General features: G+C 40.2%; 1 protein-coding gene across 6 annotated transcripts in view; it reads left to right on the forward strand.

Annotated features, from left to right (window-relative positions):
- MAGI2 (membrane associated guanylate kinase, WW and PDZ domain containing 2) overlaps positions 1–15,817 on the forward strand; it is a 1,438,402-nt gene that overhangs the window by 1,302,190 nt on the left and 120,395 nt on the right. For all 6 annotated transcript variants that reach the window (XM_043871630.1, XM_043871631.1, XM_043871626.1 and 3 more), the window contains 4 exons: positions 3,504–3,689; positions 5,550–5,724; positions 11,398–11,617; positions 12,022–12,165. In XM_043871630.1, the coding sequence (XP_043727565.1) occupies positions 3,504–3,689; positions 5,550–5,724; positions 11,398–11,617; positions 12,022–12,165 (725 nt within the window). The remainder of the gene's footprint in view (positions 1–3,503; positions 3,690–5,549; positions 5,725–11,397; positions 11,618–12,021; positions 12,166–15,817) is intronic.

The following is a 15,817-nucleotide window of genomic DNA, read 5'->3' on the forward strand; positions in this document are numbered from 1 at the left end:
CAAGCAGTCCTTCACTTCTCTTAATTCAAATTGCTTTCAGCCTCTTGTGGCTCAGCTGGTAAAGAATTCACCCGCAAGGCAGGAGGCCTGGATTCCATCCCTGGGTTTTCCCTTCTCTTCCCTGGAGAAGGGAAAGGCTACCCACTCCAGTATTCTGGCCTGGAGAATTCTGTGGGCTGTATAGTCCATGGGGTCGCAAAGAGTCAGACTCGACTGAGCAACTTTCACTTTCACTTTGTCACATATTTAAAAAAGAAGGGAGTAACCCCAAGCTTCCAAGTCATAGGCTTTGACATTTTTTGTTGTTGTTTTCTCAACAGTTAAATAAGCATGATCATTAAATTTTTACAGCTGTTTCACATTGAAGTTGTAAGGAGTTAAAATAAGTGCCTAATACAGTGCCTGGAAATTAATAAATAGTAGCATAATGTGCCTGTGTGCGTGTATGTGAAATCTTGTTTTGAAACATTTGGAGTTTTATGCCCAGAAATTCTAAATGATGCGCAGTAATGGTGGGGAGCAGAGGCATGAATAATTCAAAAGAGAAAATCATCTAAATATCATTTGTATGTGTTTTGAAATGTATTTTTTAATTTCATTTCAAATGTGACTGTTTCTAATACCCAGAGAAATTGCCTCAAAAGAATGACATTGCGATGTGAAGTCCTTGCTAAATGGGATCTGAGGAGCTGTCCAATTTTCCTGTTTTCTCCTCTCCCTGCTGCCCTCTCTCCCCTTCCTATCTCCTCCTTCCTTGCCTTTCAAAAGAGCTGCCGCAAAGAAACCGCTTCAAGCAAACCTCCTGCCTTTCACCCTCCTCTGGATCAGGGCCAGTGGTGAAGCATTTACGACTCTCTTCTTAGGGGCAGCCTGCACTCCCCAAATTAAAGCCCCAGGTGCTCAGGGAGCACTCGAGTGGAGGGAGGAGTTGGTGACCGTGAGACAGGCAGTGCCGGGCTCTGTTAAGGACACAGGCTGTGGCATCTGACAGTCTGGAATTCTAAACCCCGGTTAGCCTCTGTGACCTTGGGCAGACCGCAGACTGTTTAATGCCTCAGTTTCCTACGCTGTAAACATGCAGTGATAACACTGTCAGCTGTCTCAAAAAAAAAAAAAAAAAACACTGTCAGCTGTCTCATAATTTACTGAAGATAAAGTTGCATTTATCTTAGCATAGTTAAAAGTGCGTGTATGTGTGTGAGAGAGGTTCAATGCAGAAAATGCATCATATACAGAAGAGATCTGTATTATGCTCATTTTCCTTTGGATAATTAACTCTTAACTTGTAAGTTGGTGTTTTCATATAGAGATTGTTGCAACACCTTTTTGTGAAACCTCAGAAAAGCGAACAGGACTCTTGACCTCAGCTGGTGTCTCTGTTTTCCATAAAACATACCTCTCTTTCCCAAATGAACTGTTTACCCCTGTTGATACTTAGGGAATATTGCTCTGTAGTAAGCAGTATTCCTTCCATTTTAGCTGTGTTACAGGTTTGCCCCATGCAGACAGAATTTCAGCTGGTGCCAATATCCAAGCACACACATATCAATAGTGATGTCACTTTAAAATAACAGTAATAGAAAGAATGAATGAAGAGTTAATACAGAGCAATTCTTAATGCCAAGGACTGTTTTAGTCATTTTATGTATGATAACTCATTTAATTCTCAGAACCATCCTGTGAGTTCAACTATATTACTATCCTAATTTTACTTTTGAAATACAGAAAGTCAGAGAGGTCAGATAGTTGTTTAAAGGTCAGGATAGATAACAATATTATATAGTGTGACCAGGGAGATCTTATTATTTATTGACTGATCCAGGATACTCTTGGCCATGAAAGAATGCAAAAACAGGAATGAAAGTTCACTCTATTTATGATTGAAGGCCAGACAACCTTGCAATACCCATATCATGTTACACAATTAGTAAATGAATGAGTTTTTGTTACATTTCTGCTTGAGCAATGTATTGTCCTAAGATTCTCAGATGATCATCAGTATGCTGTAAGTAAGTTGTTCTTAATTAAAGCCATCCATGCTTATGGTAAATAAAAATGTGTTTGAGCTTCCAACATGAGTTTCACTTCAGAGACACAGTCTCGGCCAATATTTTCATATGCTACCTATAACCTTTCACAACAGAAATATGATCAAGGCACTGGTTCATGAACTCTCTGATTGTCCTTCCTTACCATGGTCATTAGTTGATGTTCTGCCTTTCACTGTATCTCAGACACAAGATTGAGAGTTTAAGGAACAGACATCCCTGGGGCATAATGAATGGTGAAGTATGTCTTTGCCTCTTTATGCAGATGAAATCAGTCCCTGACTTCCACAGGGAGTGCAGCAAGTCTTTGACAGGCAGTTTCCCCGCTGGGCTCTTGTCTTGAAGGGAAAAAGAAAAAGAAACAAGTTTCTATACGGTCAGCACCTTGAGGGCACGCATAAGGACACCATGCACTATTGATATGTGACCCCAAAAATAGTTAACCTCTAGGAACTCAGACAATGACTTTGAACCCAAATCAACCCATTAGAAAATCTATATCCCCACAAACCTGGCTCTCCCCATGCGTACAAATAAATAATGACAAAATGAATTGTCATTGTTTTAAAGAGACACACACCATATTCCATTAATTGTAATACACATTTTTCATATTTTAACATTTCAAAAATTAGAGAACATGCTTTGTCAAATGGAGTTACTGTTTCAATGCTAGAGATTTGGTTTTTTTTTCCTATTTTTCTTTCTTGTGGTGCATAAAAGAAAAGTGTATCTTAGTGGAATTTTAAATTTGATGAACTACATTACATACCAGATATTAACAAGATCTTAGCACCACTTTCACTGAATCAGAAAGAATAAGTAATAGTTGAAAACTGCATCAGCCTTTATCCTTAATAGTTGGGTAGGAAGTTGGTCATAACTTCTTCATCAGCTGTATAATTCCCATATAAGTAAGTATTTCTTCCCTTTCCTGTTTTATCCTCTTAGTAAAATAGAAGAGGGTAGATATAAGTTCCCAGGTTTATTGTGTTTTTCTAAACTGTATTTTTGTCTCTAGAGTATGAGCTCTTTGGGTACTGTATTCTACGTCCCTGGTTCTAAATTTTTTGTATGTATTGCAATCTCTTGAGGAGCTTCTTAAAAATCCATTATCCTCCCCTTCTTCCTGAACATTCTGATTCACAAGGTCTAGGATGAGACTCAAAGAGATGTATTTTTAATCCTAGGGTGATTATAATTTACCTCAAAGTTTGAGAATCTCTGGTGCATGTGTTTGGAATTGGCCCATCACAGAATTTAGCCTTGACTGTAGAAACTCTGGTCTCAGCTATATGCACAGGGCTGCGTTTGATAGAAAAGATCATAGTCTCGAGAGACTGACAAAAGGCAGAATTCTGACATCATGTTGTTTCCTATGCGGCAGGCACTCAAAGGTAGAACTTGTACTGGTAATGGCCCTGATACCTGTTTCTGTTTGGGATGTTTTTGTAGCTGTGCCACATAAAATCGGACGCATCATTGATGGGAGTCCAGCAGATCGCTGTGCAAAGCTAAAAGTGGGAGACCGGATCCTAGCAGTGAACGGCCAGTCTATCATCAACATGCCTCATGCAGACATCGTGAAGCTCATCAAGGATGCGGGTCTTAGTGTCACCCTTCGCATCATTCCTCAGGAGGGTGAGTGCCTGAGCCGGGGCCCGGGAGCTCACCTGGCTGCAGTCAGGAATATCAGAATGTCCAAAGTTGTTATCCAATTTTGCAAAAAGTAACACTCTGAGGCAACCCATATCCTATTTACTCATTACCAGTGATTCCAGGATCAAGCTATATGGTGTTGTAGATAACTAGTGTGAATCCCAAGACACCGGGTTATTCAGTCATTCCCTTTGGTCCCAGGAGTACTGTTTTTATGGTTATATATTAAGCCAGAACCCATTCAACAGAGATGATAGAGTTACAAATCTGAAGGAAAAAAAAATATTCATGTTAACACTTAAGCTCTGGAGGATTCTTCAAAGTCAGATTGATTTTGAAAAGCTTGAGGAAGTTTTGTGGTAAAAAGAGAGCTCATTTAGAAAATGTTGCATCTGATAAGAATTTTAAATTCCCACCTAGCCTTTTGAATTTCTCTGTACAAGGACTCCCCCCTGAGGCTTGAGGAGTCATAAGCATCACAACCCATAGCCATGCCTTAAAGAGCAACGAAATTCTGAGCATCAATTTACCATCAGTTCACCATTTCCAGACACAGTGGGTTCATTACTAGTTTGAGGCTGCTGACTCAGTACTGTTACTTGAGGACTCAGTCTTTGGAGCTCACTGGTGATTGGACCACAGTGTCCCACGTGGAGAGGGATGGGCTCAGTCACCTTGGACACCTCTGGTTTCCTCCATCTCCTGATTTCATCTGGGACTATCTAACAAGCAGGCATCAGGTAGCCACCTGACTTTAAATATAAAACAGCTGTCCTCAGCAGAGATGATCTTGTCCCATCAGGGGGCATTTGGAGATGCCTAGAGACCTTGTTGGTTGTCATGTCTGGGGTGGGGATGCTCCTGCTCTCCAGTGGGGAAAGGACAAGAATGCTCCTCTGTACTCATCCTACAGAGCACAGGGCCGCCCACCACAGCGTGGAATCCTCTGGCTCCAAGTGTCCACGGTGCCGAGGCTGATACAGGTGGAAAATAAAATTTTAAATGTAGGGTGGGAGCAAAGAAAGAGGAAAGTGGTTTATAAGGGAACACTAATATATCACTTTTTTGTCACCCAGGAAAAAAAATAACCATTTTAACCTGTTATATGCAGACAACATTATGTATAAAATATTCAACAGGAGTCAACTTCAAGCAAAATTGGTTTCAGAAACCTGATTTGCTTCTCCCTTTTCCTGTATGAAATGTGTCTCTCCTGCTCTTAGTCCAACACAGAGAGATAATTTCAGATGAAAATTTGATGCTATAACAAGAAAGACCAAGAAGCAGTTTTAACAAAGAACAACTTACTAACTTTCCTCTGTCGAATGTTCTTTCTGGAGAAATGGAGTGCAGAGAGGGTTATTAGGAAATAAGACTAACAAGGAACTGAAGAAAGGATTATGAAAAGCATTTTGTTTTCTTGCGGTTAATTCCTTATCCAAACTTTAGGATACTGGTAGGACTTCTCATTACAACCAAAATGTAATGGCTGAAACACTTTGCTTCAACAAGTAATGCTAGAATAAGTAGAATATATTTTAGAGTCCTTTTAATTATTTTTCGTAGTTTTAATACTTTTTATCGTAATCTTTTCTTCTGACAAAGGACGAGAGATTTTTGTTCATAACCTTGTTCAGCAGCCTTATCATTTATGAAAGAATACTAATTCTAGGAGCGTATTAGAACTTGCTAAGTTTAAGCTGTTATCTTAAAGCCTAACAGAAACTGCAAGAACCATAGCCTTGAGTCGTGTGAGGAGGCAGAGGAACCATCTCTGGCCACCTCTTGCCCTTTATCAAATGCCAGCCTGACTTCATTTGCCTCTTTGGTTTCCCACTGCAGAACTCAACAGCCCTGCTTCAGCACCCGGCTCAGAAAAGCAGAGCCCCATGGCCCAGCAGCACAGCCCCCTGGCCCAGCAGAGTCCTCTGGCCCAGCCCAGCCCGGCCACCCCCAACAGTCCCATCGCCCAGCCAGCTCCGCCTCAGCCACTTCAGCCTCAAGGACATGAAAATAGGTAAAGTTTCCTCTGTTTTTTCTAATTTTGAATAATGAGGAAAGTATAAGGAGAGAGTTTGGGACAGGACAGAACGCAGGCAGGAGAGAGATTTTCAAAAAGTAAAAATTACCATGTGCACCTTTGTGTGATTTTGAGATTGTGTATGTGTTATAAACATAGTTTTGTTAGCAAATGTAGATGTCTGTCCTTCACAGTAAGAGAAGCTTTCCTGAGTAAACAGTGCATGATTACAGATAAGTAAGGGGTTAGCTAGCTGAAGAGCACATTAAAGAGAGTAATATTTACAGTATTCAGTAGCATGCAGTAAGACCCTTGGGCAGGAGGGAGCATGCAAGCATGAGGGAGGAAATAAAGCCAGTGTCAGGGGTGAGGGAGAGGGAGCATGGGTGGTGGGGACCCACCCTAAAGGGTCCTGTAGGCATGTTATAGATTCTGATCTTTATCTTAAGTGTAGCAAAGAGGTTTTTGGAGGATTTTAAGCTTAGGACTGACATCCTTGGATTAGCTTTGCAAGACTCTCTCTCAGTTGGCCCCTTAGAGAGCAGACTGGAGGCTGATCGAGATGAATGTGGTTAGATGTGGCTGCCATGTCCACCAAGTCGCTGATGGCCCAGAGAATAACAGTGGCATGGAGGGGGAAATGCTGAAGAATTTGTGAGCATGAATATAGGTTAGTGTTTTCACTGCATTTTACTTTATGTCCACCTACCAACAGTCTAATGAGATCCTTCCATCTCACATCATGAACAAATGTGATCAGGTACTATGAACTTCCATAATATAAGGATGCCATAGAAAATCAATGCTGTCTTCCTATTGAGACTTGTGTGTAACAGGGAGCCTGAATTAGGTGGAGCCATTAAAGAAAGAGATGAGGACATGTTCCCATGTTGTTTTCACCCTTTCAAAGGAGAAAAATAGAACAACCCACAGGAATATCTCTGAAAACAAAACCCTCACTGGTCCTTTTCGTGAACATCTGCTACCCATCTCCTGCCTCCCCTGTTAGTGAAGATGAAGTGAGACCCAGTTTTTGAGTCCCAGAACTCTCTAGGTTTATCACTCAGAATGTTGCAAAGCAAATATTTTCCCTGTGCCACAAGTGTTCTTTCCATGAAGCCCAGTCCTATTCTGATTTCTCCCATTTCCTTTCTTAGAGAAGTAGATGTCTGTTGTCCTCTGCTGTGTATGGTTTTAATATAGCCCAGAGAAGAACAAAGACTAAGCCCCAAAGAGTAAATGATACAGACGCAAGAATCCAAGAGTCCATAAGAGGAGTATGTCCTGGGTGCCTCGGTAATAAGTCCCTGATGTGCTTGCTTTCACCATGTATGCTTTGGACAGATCACACTGACTTTCCCCAGGATTCATTTTAGACTTGGGAGGAGGGATCCAAGTGCTCCTGCAGTTCCTGAGCCAGCATCAGACGCCCCTGCTTCTTGGCTCTGCCTCTGTCAGTTAGCTTCCCAGACACAGTTCCATCTTCCCTTTGTGGATTAGACTTTGCTGGAATCAGGCTCTTGCTTCTGGCCTGGGGGTGGGTAATCTCATCGCTGGAGTGTAATAGTTTAGCGGGGAGAATGGCGCTGGGGAGAGGCCACTGCCCTGTCCCCATCAGCTACTAGTTACAACAGGGACTCAGCCCTTGTCACAGAAACAGCAGCCTTTGGATATTTTTTTGTTTGTTTGTTTTTTGCCTGACTTCAGGATAAAATATTTCCTAACTCTGGGATTAACAGGTTGATCCAAAATTTGTTTTATAGATTACTAACAGATTTACCCAGGATTCTTAGCTGTTTTTGCTTCAGTAACATTAAATGTCTGGAATGTGCTCATTCCAATTCCAGGGCCCTTTTCCTGAGACTCACGTTTCCTGGCTTAACTTTTTGATTGCCAGTAGGTGGATCTTTTCCAAATGAATGAAATAATTCTAAAATCTCACTGAACCGTTTTTCTAGAACCATTTTTCTAGGTTCATTTCAAGATGTTCATGGTATCAGAGAGAAACTCTGCCTTTTTCTAGATCAGGCTACAGATGTCTGCAAGGCAACTTGTATGCCAAGCACAGTATGAATTTCCTATTAGTTCGTTTGTACAAGTGCCCACCTCCATGTCAAATTGAGCCAGTTTCCATGTTAAAGTGTGATAAAATAAAATGACAATCTGCTTGCAAATTTTCTTATATGAGTTAGAAGAAGTGAATATTTTACCCTGTCTTATTTACTCTTGAATTGGCTTTCTCCTGACATGCTGCACACCTCTATTCACTTCTCTCTTAACATCCTTTTGGTGTGTGCTCAGGAAACAAAATAATTTTGATAGAAGCAAAACATTGCTCAAGGAAAAGCATTTTTTGAAAACAGTGAGGAGCCCTTGTGTAATATATTCAAAAACTAAGTATAAATAGCAGAGTTCACCTTCCCAGCAAAAGCAATCATTATTTACATGTCTTAAATATCAAGGTCAGTGGAAAGCATTAGAAATTGACTTCTTTCAGAGACTTTGTACACTCGATGCTGAAGACTGGAAGCAATTCTTGAAAGACCCACATGAGGCAAAATCCCACCATAATATCCCCTACCACATGAGCAGCATTTTTTGATTCTGGAACTTATACCATAAAATTCTCCTAGAATTTACCATTAGCAATCTGGTTTTATCATCTCTAAAGTCTCTTTAATAATGTAATTAGTAGCTACAGAGAGTTATACTAGTATACAACCTACAAAGGTTATCCTTTCATAAGTAAGGGAACTACCATCAGTAAGAGAAATATCAATAACCTCAAATATGCAGATGACACCACCCTTATGGCAGAAAGCGAAGAAGAACTAAAGAACCTCTTGATGAAAGTGAAAGAGGAGAGTGAAAAAGTTGACTTAAAGCTCAACATTCAGAAAACTAAGATCATGGCATTCAGTCCCATCACTTCATGGTAAATAGATGGGGAAACAATGGAAACAGTAACAGACTTTATTTTGGGGGGCTCCAAAATCACTGCAGATGGTGACAGCAGCCATGAAATTAAAAGACACTTGTTTCTTGGAAGAAAAGCTATGACCAACCTAGAGAGCATATTAAAAAGCAGAGACATTACTTGTCAACGAAGGTCTGTCTAGTCAAAGCTATGGTTTTTCCAGTAGTTATGTATGGATGTGAGAGTTGGTCTATAAAGAAAGCTGAGAGCCAAAGAACTGATGCTTTTGAACTGTGGTGTTGGAGAAGACTCTTGAGAGTCCTTTGGACAGCAAGGAGATACAACCAGGCCATCCTTAAAGGAAATCAGTCCTGAATATTCATTGGAAGGACTGATGCTAAAGCTGAAACTCCAATACTTCAGCCACCTGATGTGAAGAACTGACTCATTTGAAAAGACCCTGATGCTGGGAAAGATTGAAGGTGGGAGGAGAAGGGGACATCAGAGGATGAGATGGTTGGATGGCATCACCGACTCAATGGACATGAGTTTGAATAAGCCCCAGGAACTGATGAAGGACAGGGAAGGCTGATGTGCTGCAGTCCATGGTGTCGCAAAGAGTCAGACATGACTGGGCGACTGAACTGATGAAGTAAGGGAACTCTTAAGAGACTTTGAAAAATAATAATAATAATCCTGAATTTTCCTTAAAATAAACTGTTTCACAAATTCACAGTAACAACTTTTGCCCTAACTGTTATGTCGTTCACTTAAAAGTTAGCAATACTCATAAAAATTTGTGTATTTTTCTTATTAGAGAATTCTTCAGTTGTTCTTCAATGTAAAATCCCGACACATGGCACTGTCGAATGAAATTTGAATGCTGAGAGGCAGGCTTGGGTGACAGCTGTTACAGGTTCTAACTGTCCCTATTTCTAGGCTCCGGGGAGACTCTTAACATTTCACCCTCTTTTGCTGTACTTCATGACACATCTGGTTGGAAAGGAAGCTCATAATGGATATTTCATACCAGCACCACAGCCACAATGAAAATAAAGTGTGCTATAGCTTGAAACAATGTGACATCTAAACCACCAAGCAAACAATTTCTAGAAAAGAACCAACACCCACCAACGAATGTCACCATCTAATTCCTTTTGTTTAATTCATGCATTTGCATAGTTAAGTGTCTTTTTCAAAGCTTCTTTTAAATAATTATATTCTCAGCATGCACACTCTCAGTAGGTGAGTGGACAGCTTGCTGAAGTATAAAGCAAAGCCTGAATTATGCATCTTGCAAAAGGAAAGTGTCACTTCTGTTAGTTAAGTAACTAATGGGAACTACTTAACCCTTTATTAAAGTAACTGCATTGCTAACCCCCTTGAAAGCCCCAAATAAAAACACATCTACTGCCATTTACAGTCAGTGTGTCCTCAACAAATCTTAGATTACACTAATGGCAGTTGCTCAGGTGAGACATTCTTTAAAATGTTTAATACTCATCAGACCATAAGTCAGTAAAAAAACAAATAAAACCAGAACTCATCTAGTCTTAGATGGTGAGAGGTAAAAATTCTGCTGGTTTGAACCCATTTCCCTGAGACATTTGAGTTTTTCCTTGTTGCTAAACATTTTCTCAAATCCTCCATATTAACTCTAGATAAAATTATTATTATACAGAATGTATTTTTTAATTGACCTATATCCCTAAGTAACTCATTATGTAGAACACTGTTCTGGCAATTGGCAATGAACTATGGAGTTCAGTAGCCTCTATACATGGTAATAATTTTTTTGCTTTGTCTCGTTAATGATCCCATAATGGTAGGCATTGACTGCTTTAGCCCTTTTGGGACCTGGAAACTCCTCATTTTAGAGCAACTTGAATCTACAAAACAGAACTAAAAAACTAGTTTTGGCCTCTTTTGCCAAAAAGTCAAACACGACTGAGCTGAACTGAACAGTGACTTTCTCCCTGATTTGTAGTTAGTGATTATACTTTACTTTCACTCCTTTAACCTCTGTAAGATACTAAAAATTCTGCAAGCTAACAGGTTAAACTAACCTTTAATTAGATATTTGTAGGGCTTCACTGGTGTTTCAGATGGTAAATAATCTACCTGCAGTGCAGGAGACCTGGGTTCGATCCCTAAGTTGTGAAGATCCCCTGGAGGAGGGCGTGGCAACCCTCTGCAGTATTCTTGCCTGGAGAATCCTTGTGGACAGAGGAGCCTGGTGGGCTACAATGGGGTCACAAAGAGTCAGACATGACTCAGAGACTAAGCACACAGCACAGGGTATTTAGAGATCACTTAAGTTGTGTTTTCATGAAGTAATGAATGCTGTGTATGTGTGAGAGAGAGAGAGAGAGAAAGAAAAATTCAAAGGGTTTACTGATGTTAATTCAGACTGATGTTTGGGTACATATAGTTAAGTATGTGAGTTAAGCTGCAGTGGCACAGCTTTTAAATAGCCAAGTCAAAGAAGGTGATCCACGAGTCCTTTTTCACAAAGTTCTGATTGACCATCACTTTTACTTTGATTTCTTAAGCGGCCAAGTGAAAAGTATATAATATGGCATTTGTCAAAGATTTTAAAATAATGCTTATCATTTATTTAATCTTCTTGTAATCCTGAATATGCAAAAGAACCACCAAGAGGTATGGCCTTTACATGCTTGGAGGTCCTAAGGTCATTCTAATCTCTTTAGAATCCTGAGATACCAAAGCAAGTATCATTTCCATTCATTTAGTTACAGGTCAGAAGTAAAAGCGAGGCAAGATGTGAAACCAGACATCCGGCAGCCTCCATTCACGGACTACAGGCAGCCTCCACTGGACTACAGGCAGCCCCCAGGAGGGGACTACCCGCAGCCCCCACCCGTGGACTACAGGCAGCCTCCGCTCCTGGACTACAGGCAGCACTCCCCAGACACCAGGCAGTTCCCGCTGTCAGACTACAGGCAGCCCCAGGTACCTCAAAGACCCCACCATGTTTGTTTCATTTTTCTGATCAGCAGACCTATAATTCTCACACAAACACACGCAACTCTGGTGCATTTATTTATGGTGCTCAGCAGCAGTGAATGAGAAAATTCAGAGAGATAATACCACTGAGGCCTATGTGCAATAGTTACATGTTTTCCACATAAATGGATAAGAACTAAAGTCCACAAGCTACGCAGCAGTTCTTTTAATGACCAAGGAAACTGTTCTGATCTGCTCAAACCTTTTGAATGTTGTCTTGAAGACAGATTACTCCTCATGATATCTTGTCAGTTGGATCCCAGTAACTATGAGAGAGAACAGAGGGACTGACCGCAGAAGCTTCTCTGATATTAAACAATTGTTTATTCCATTTCTCCGCAACCCCAAAGGATTTTGATTATTTCACTGTGGACATGGAGAAAGGAGCCAAAGGATTTGGATTCAGCATTCGTGGAGGAAGGGAGTACAAAATGGATTTGTATGTGCTGAGATTAGCAGAAGATGGGCCAGCAATAAGGAATGGAAGGATGAGGGTAAGAATGTTCTCTTTTTGTAGAATTGCTTAATTCTGAAAGAAATGCCTATTGTGGTATTGATTCAGTGCTAAAGCCCACTATTAAGCAAACTGACTTGATGTACATGTTGCCTTCTTTCCATTTCACAGTCCAGTATTCTAAAGGTTTGGCCAAACATTGTTTAAGACTTATCTCTCATTTTCTTTCTAATGGCTTCTAATTGACAACTCTCAGTATGATGGTTTACATATATGTTTCTCTAAAAAAGCAAATTAAAGAAAATGGACAAAGTAAACAAGCCTAAGAGATACCTTGAAATGCAAATGTGGCTCCATAATCTTTTGTGTGGTTTGAGGATTTGAGATTGAATCTTTTGAAATTTATTTTTAGCATCGTGTTTTTTTCTTCACATGGTTTTGTTTTTCTTTGGAAATATTTCTTTTGAGTTGACTGACTTTGGGTTTGATATTGGGCAAAAAGAAGCAGGAGAAAGGGGGATGAAGCTTCTTGGATACATGTTGCCCTTAAAATGGTAGCAGCCAAAAATTTTCCAGTTAAAGTGTAAGTTAAGGGTAGATTTTTAATATAATAGTTACTTTGAGGCATCTAGTTGATGCATAACTAATTCTTCATCTACGGGTACAAAGCAGCACTTGCTAGAAGTATAGCACATTAGTCAGTCTCTCTCTATAAAATGTCATCCAGGAAGCACACAATTAAGGTTAGTTATTATAAGTAAAATCTAGAATCATTCTTGTCCTCCCCCCTTGCCCTTTAAGTTAATACAGAAAAGCTGTGGTTCCTGGGTTCTAGAGCCTCAGATTCTTCTACTGTTTTACCAACCAATTGCTCCTGGCAATGGAATGAACCTGTTATTCCTGCCACCAGGTCTGCCATTTCTGTAGTCTCATTTTCGAGTCAGTGAATCATCCACAGTGCAAAAGTAGAAAGAGCAAATGTGTCTATTTTTCTCCCTTCCTTCACAATCCTTTGACATCTGGGGAGTCTCCAGGGGATTTGAACCCAGGCAAGGCTGACTGCAGAGAATAACAGCCCCTGCCCTGATTTAGCCCCAACCTCCTCTTAACATCCTCTGCATGTGGTTTTAGGATCAGTCTCTACCTGGTTTCTTGGCTCCCAGCTTCCCTAAACAGAAGGGCACTTCCTTAACATGCTGCAAAGCCAACTCACAAGTGGTTCAATAGAACGAAATTAATCTCTGCAGTGCAGGTGAACACAACACAGCGCAGAAGCCGTGAGTGAAATGACCAGAGCTCCGTGAGAGAGGACCGCCCCACCACCGGCCCATGCCTGGATTTTAGAGTTGTGGGCTGCAAAAGGTGGCCACATTTTATAGCAAATGGTCTAGTTGACTTTTCAATATATTCAGTTCTCCCAAGGCATAGAAGCCTAAATATAGAAGCACTCTTACATAAAATGAATATTCTTTCTTACAGAATTTAAACCAGAGCAGTAGTTCTCTGCTGTGTGGTCCCCTGGCATCAGCTTCCCTGAGAGGGGCAGGTTAGTTAGCAACACAACATGGAGCCGCATCTCCTGGATGCGCATCTCAGGGCCACTGAATCAGAAACTCTAGGACTGAGGCCACCAGGCTGTGTTCGTGCGATCCGTCTCCCGATGATTCTGGTACAAGGTGACGTTTGAGGACCGCTGAGCTAGAGGGAAGCTGTGGCGACATAGGTACGGCACGGCGAGGATGTGTGTGACCCAGGCTCTCTTCATTCCACCTGGATCCTGTCCAGGGAGCTTTCCGTTCTGTCCCCCTGCTTTACCTCAGGTCTCTAAAGCCATGTAAACACAGATTTAGAATTCTGTAGACAGGCGCTCAATTTTATGAAAGATGTTTTTCTTCTGGCAGGTGATAAAAATGAGTCTCTACCTGGGTTTCAAAAAATGGTACTTTCACTCCTTGTCAACGATTATAAAAATCAGCAGTATTTCCTCATTTTCGGTGTCATTTTTATATAGCAACGTATTCTTCCTGTGTACAAGCTGTCCAAAAAGAAGTTATTATGGCCAGTTTTAGATATTATGGGTGTTTATTTGGACTACTATATACATATATATTTCTAACATTTAATTCTCAAGGAAAACAAGTCACTTGAGAGTCATAGAAATTCTGTGGATCAGATTTTACTGGTTGATTTTATCTCTGATCTTTAAAACAAGGCTAGGACTTGTCAGGGATGAATGGATGACTTTTTTCTGCTGTTATGGTTATACTTAATATTCAGACATTTTGGTGTTTTTTTTTTTACTCATGGATTCTTATAGCACCAACAGAGAACTTGTCTAGGGTGACAAACTCCATGTCAGGGAAGGAAACTACTTCACCATATAAGTTCAGAAGTACTTGTATTAGCTACTTTGAATTTGATAAATATCTTGTATCTGCAAAATTAAAGGTCAGCAATTGTTCTTAATCATAGCACATAATTAATTCAGATTTTATTTTCATGTTTGGTATCAAATTTCATCACTTAAAGCTAATCTTTTCTACCTTCATTAGTATTTACTAATTAACAATAATGTTTATTTCACAGATATGTTTAAATTATTTCAGCAAGGAACAGGATAGATTAATATTTGCACAACTCAGTGGTTTGATTATTTTTTTGTTTGTTTGATTACTTTAAAATCATGCATAAATCTATGGCTGATTCATATCAATGTATGACAAAAAAAAATTAAAATTAAAAAAAAAATCATGCATAAACTGGATAACATATAGGTTACCAATATGGGAATTTAATAATAAAAGTAGTTAGGAATTCATTTTTCATCTTACTATAAAATCCCCCCTTTATATCACTGTTGCCCAGATCTATGTCTGTGTATATATGAATCTGGGCAATAGTGGTAAGAAATACATGGAGAAAAGGGAACCCTCTTACACTGTTGGTGGGAATGCAAACTAGTATAGCCACTATGGAAAACAGTGTGGAGATTTCTTAAAAAACTGGAAATAGAACTGCCATATGACCCAGCAATCCCACTCCTGGGCATACACACTGAGGAAACCAGATCTGAAAGAGACACGTGCACCCCAATGTTCATCGCAGCACTGTTTATAATAGCCAGGACATGGAAGCAACCTAGATGCCCATCAGCAGATGAATGGATAAGGAAGTTGTGGTACATATACACCATGGAATATTACTCAGCCATTAAAAAGAATTCATTTGAATCAGTTCTAATGAGATGGATGAAACTGGAGCCCATTATACAGAGTGAAGTAAGCCAGAAAGATAAAGACCAATACAGTATACTAACGCATATATATGGAATTTAGAAAGATGGTAACGATAACCCTATATGCAAAACAGAAAAAGAGACACAGAAGTACAGAACAGAATTTTGGACTCTGTGGGAGAAGGCGAGGGTGGGATGTTTCGAATGAACAGCATTGAAACATGTATATTATCTATGGTGAAACAGATCACCAGCCCAGGCTGGATGCATGAGACAAGTGCTCGGGCCTGGTGCACTGGGAAGACCCAGAGGAATCGGGTGGAGAGGGAGGTGGGAGGGGGGATCGGGATGGGGAATACATGTAAATCCATGGCTGATTCATGTCAGTGTATGACAAAAACCACTACAATATTTTAAAGTAATTAGCCTCCAACTAGTAAAAATAAATGGAAAAAAA

Source organism: Cervus elaphus, chromosome 18 (genome assembly GCF_910594005.1).
Source record: "Cervus elaphus chromosome 18, mCerEla1.1, whole genome shotgun sequence".
Lineage (NCBI taxonomy): Eukaryota > Metazoa > Chordata > Mammalia > Artiodactyla > Cervidae > Cervus > Cervus elaphus.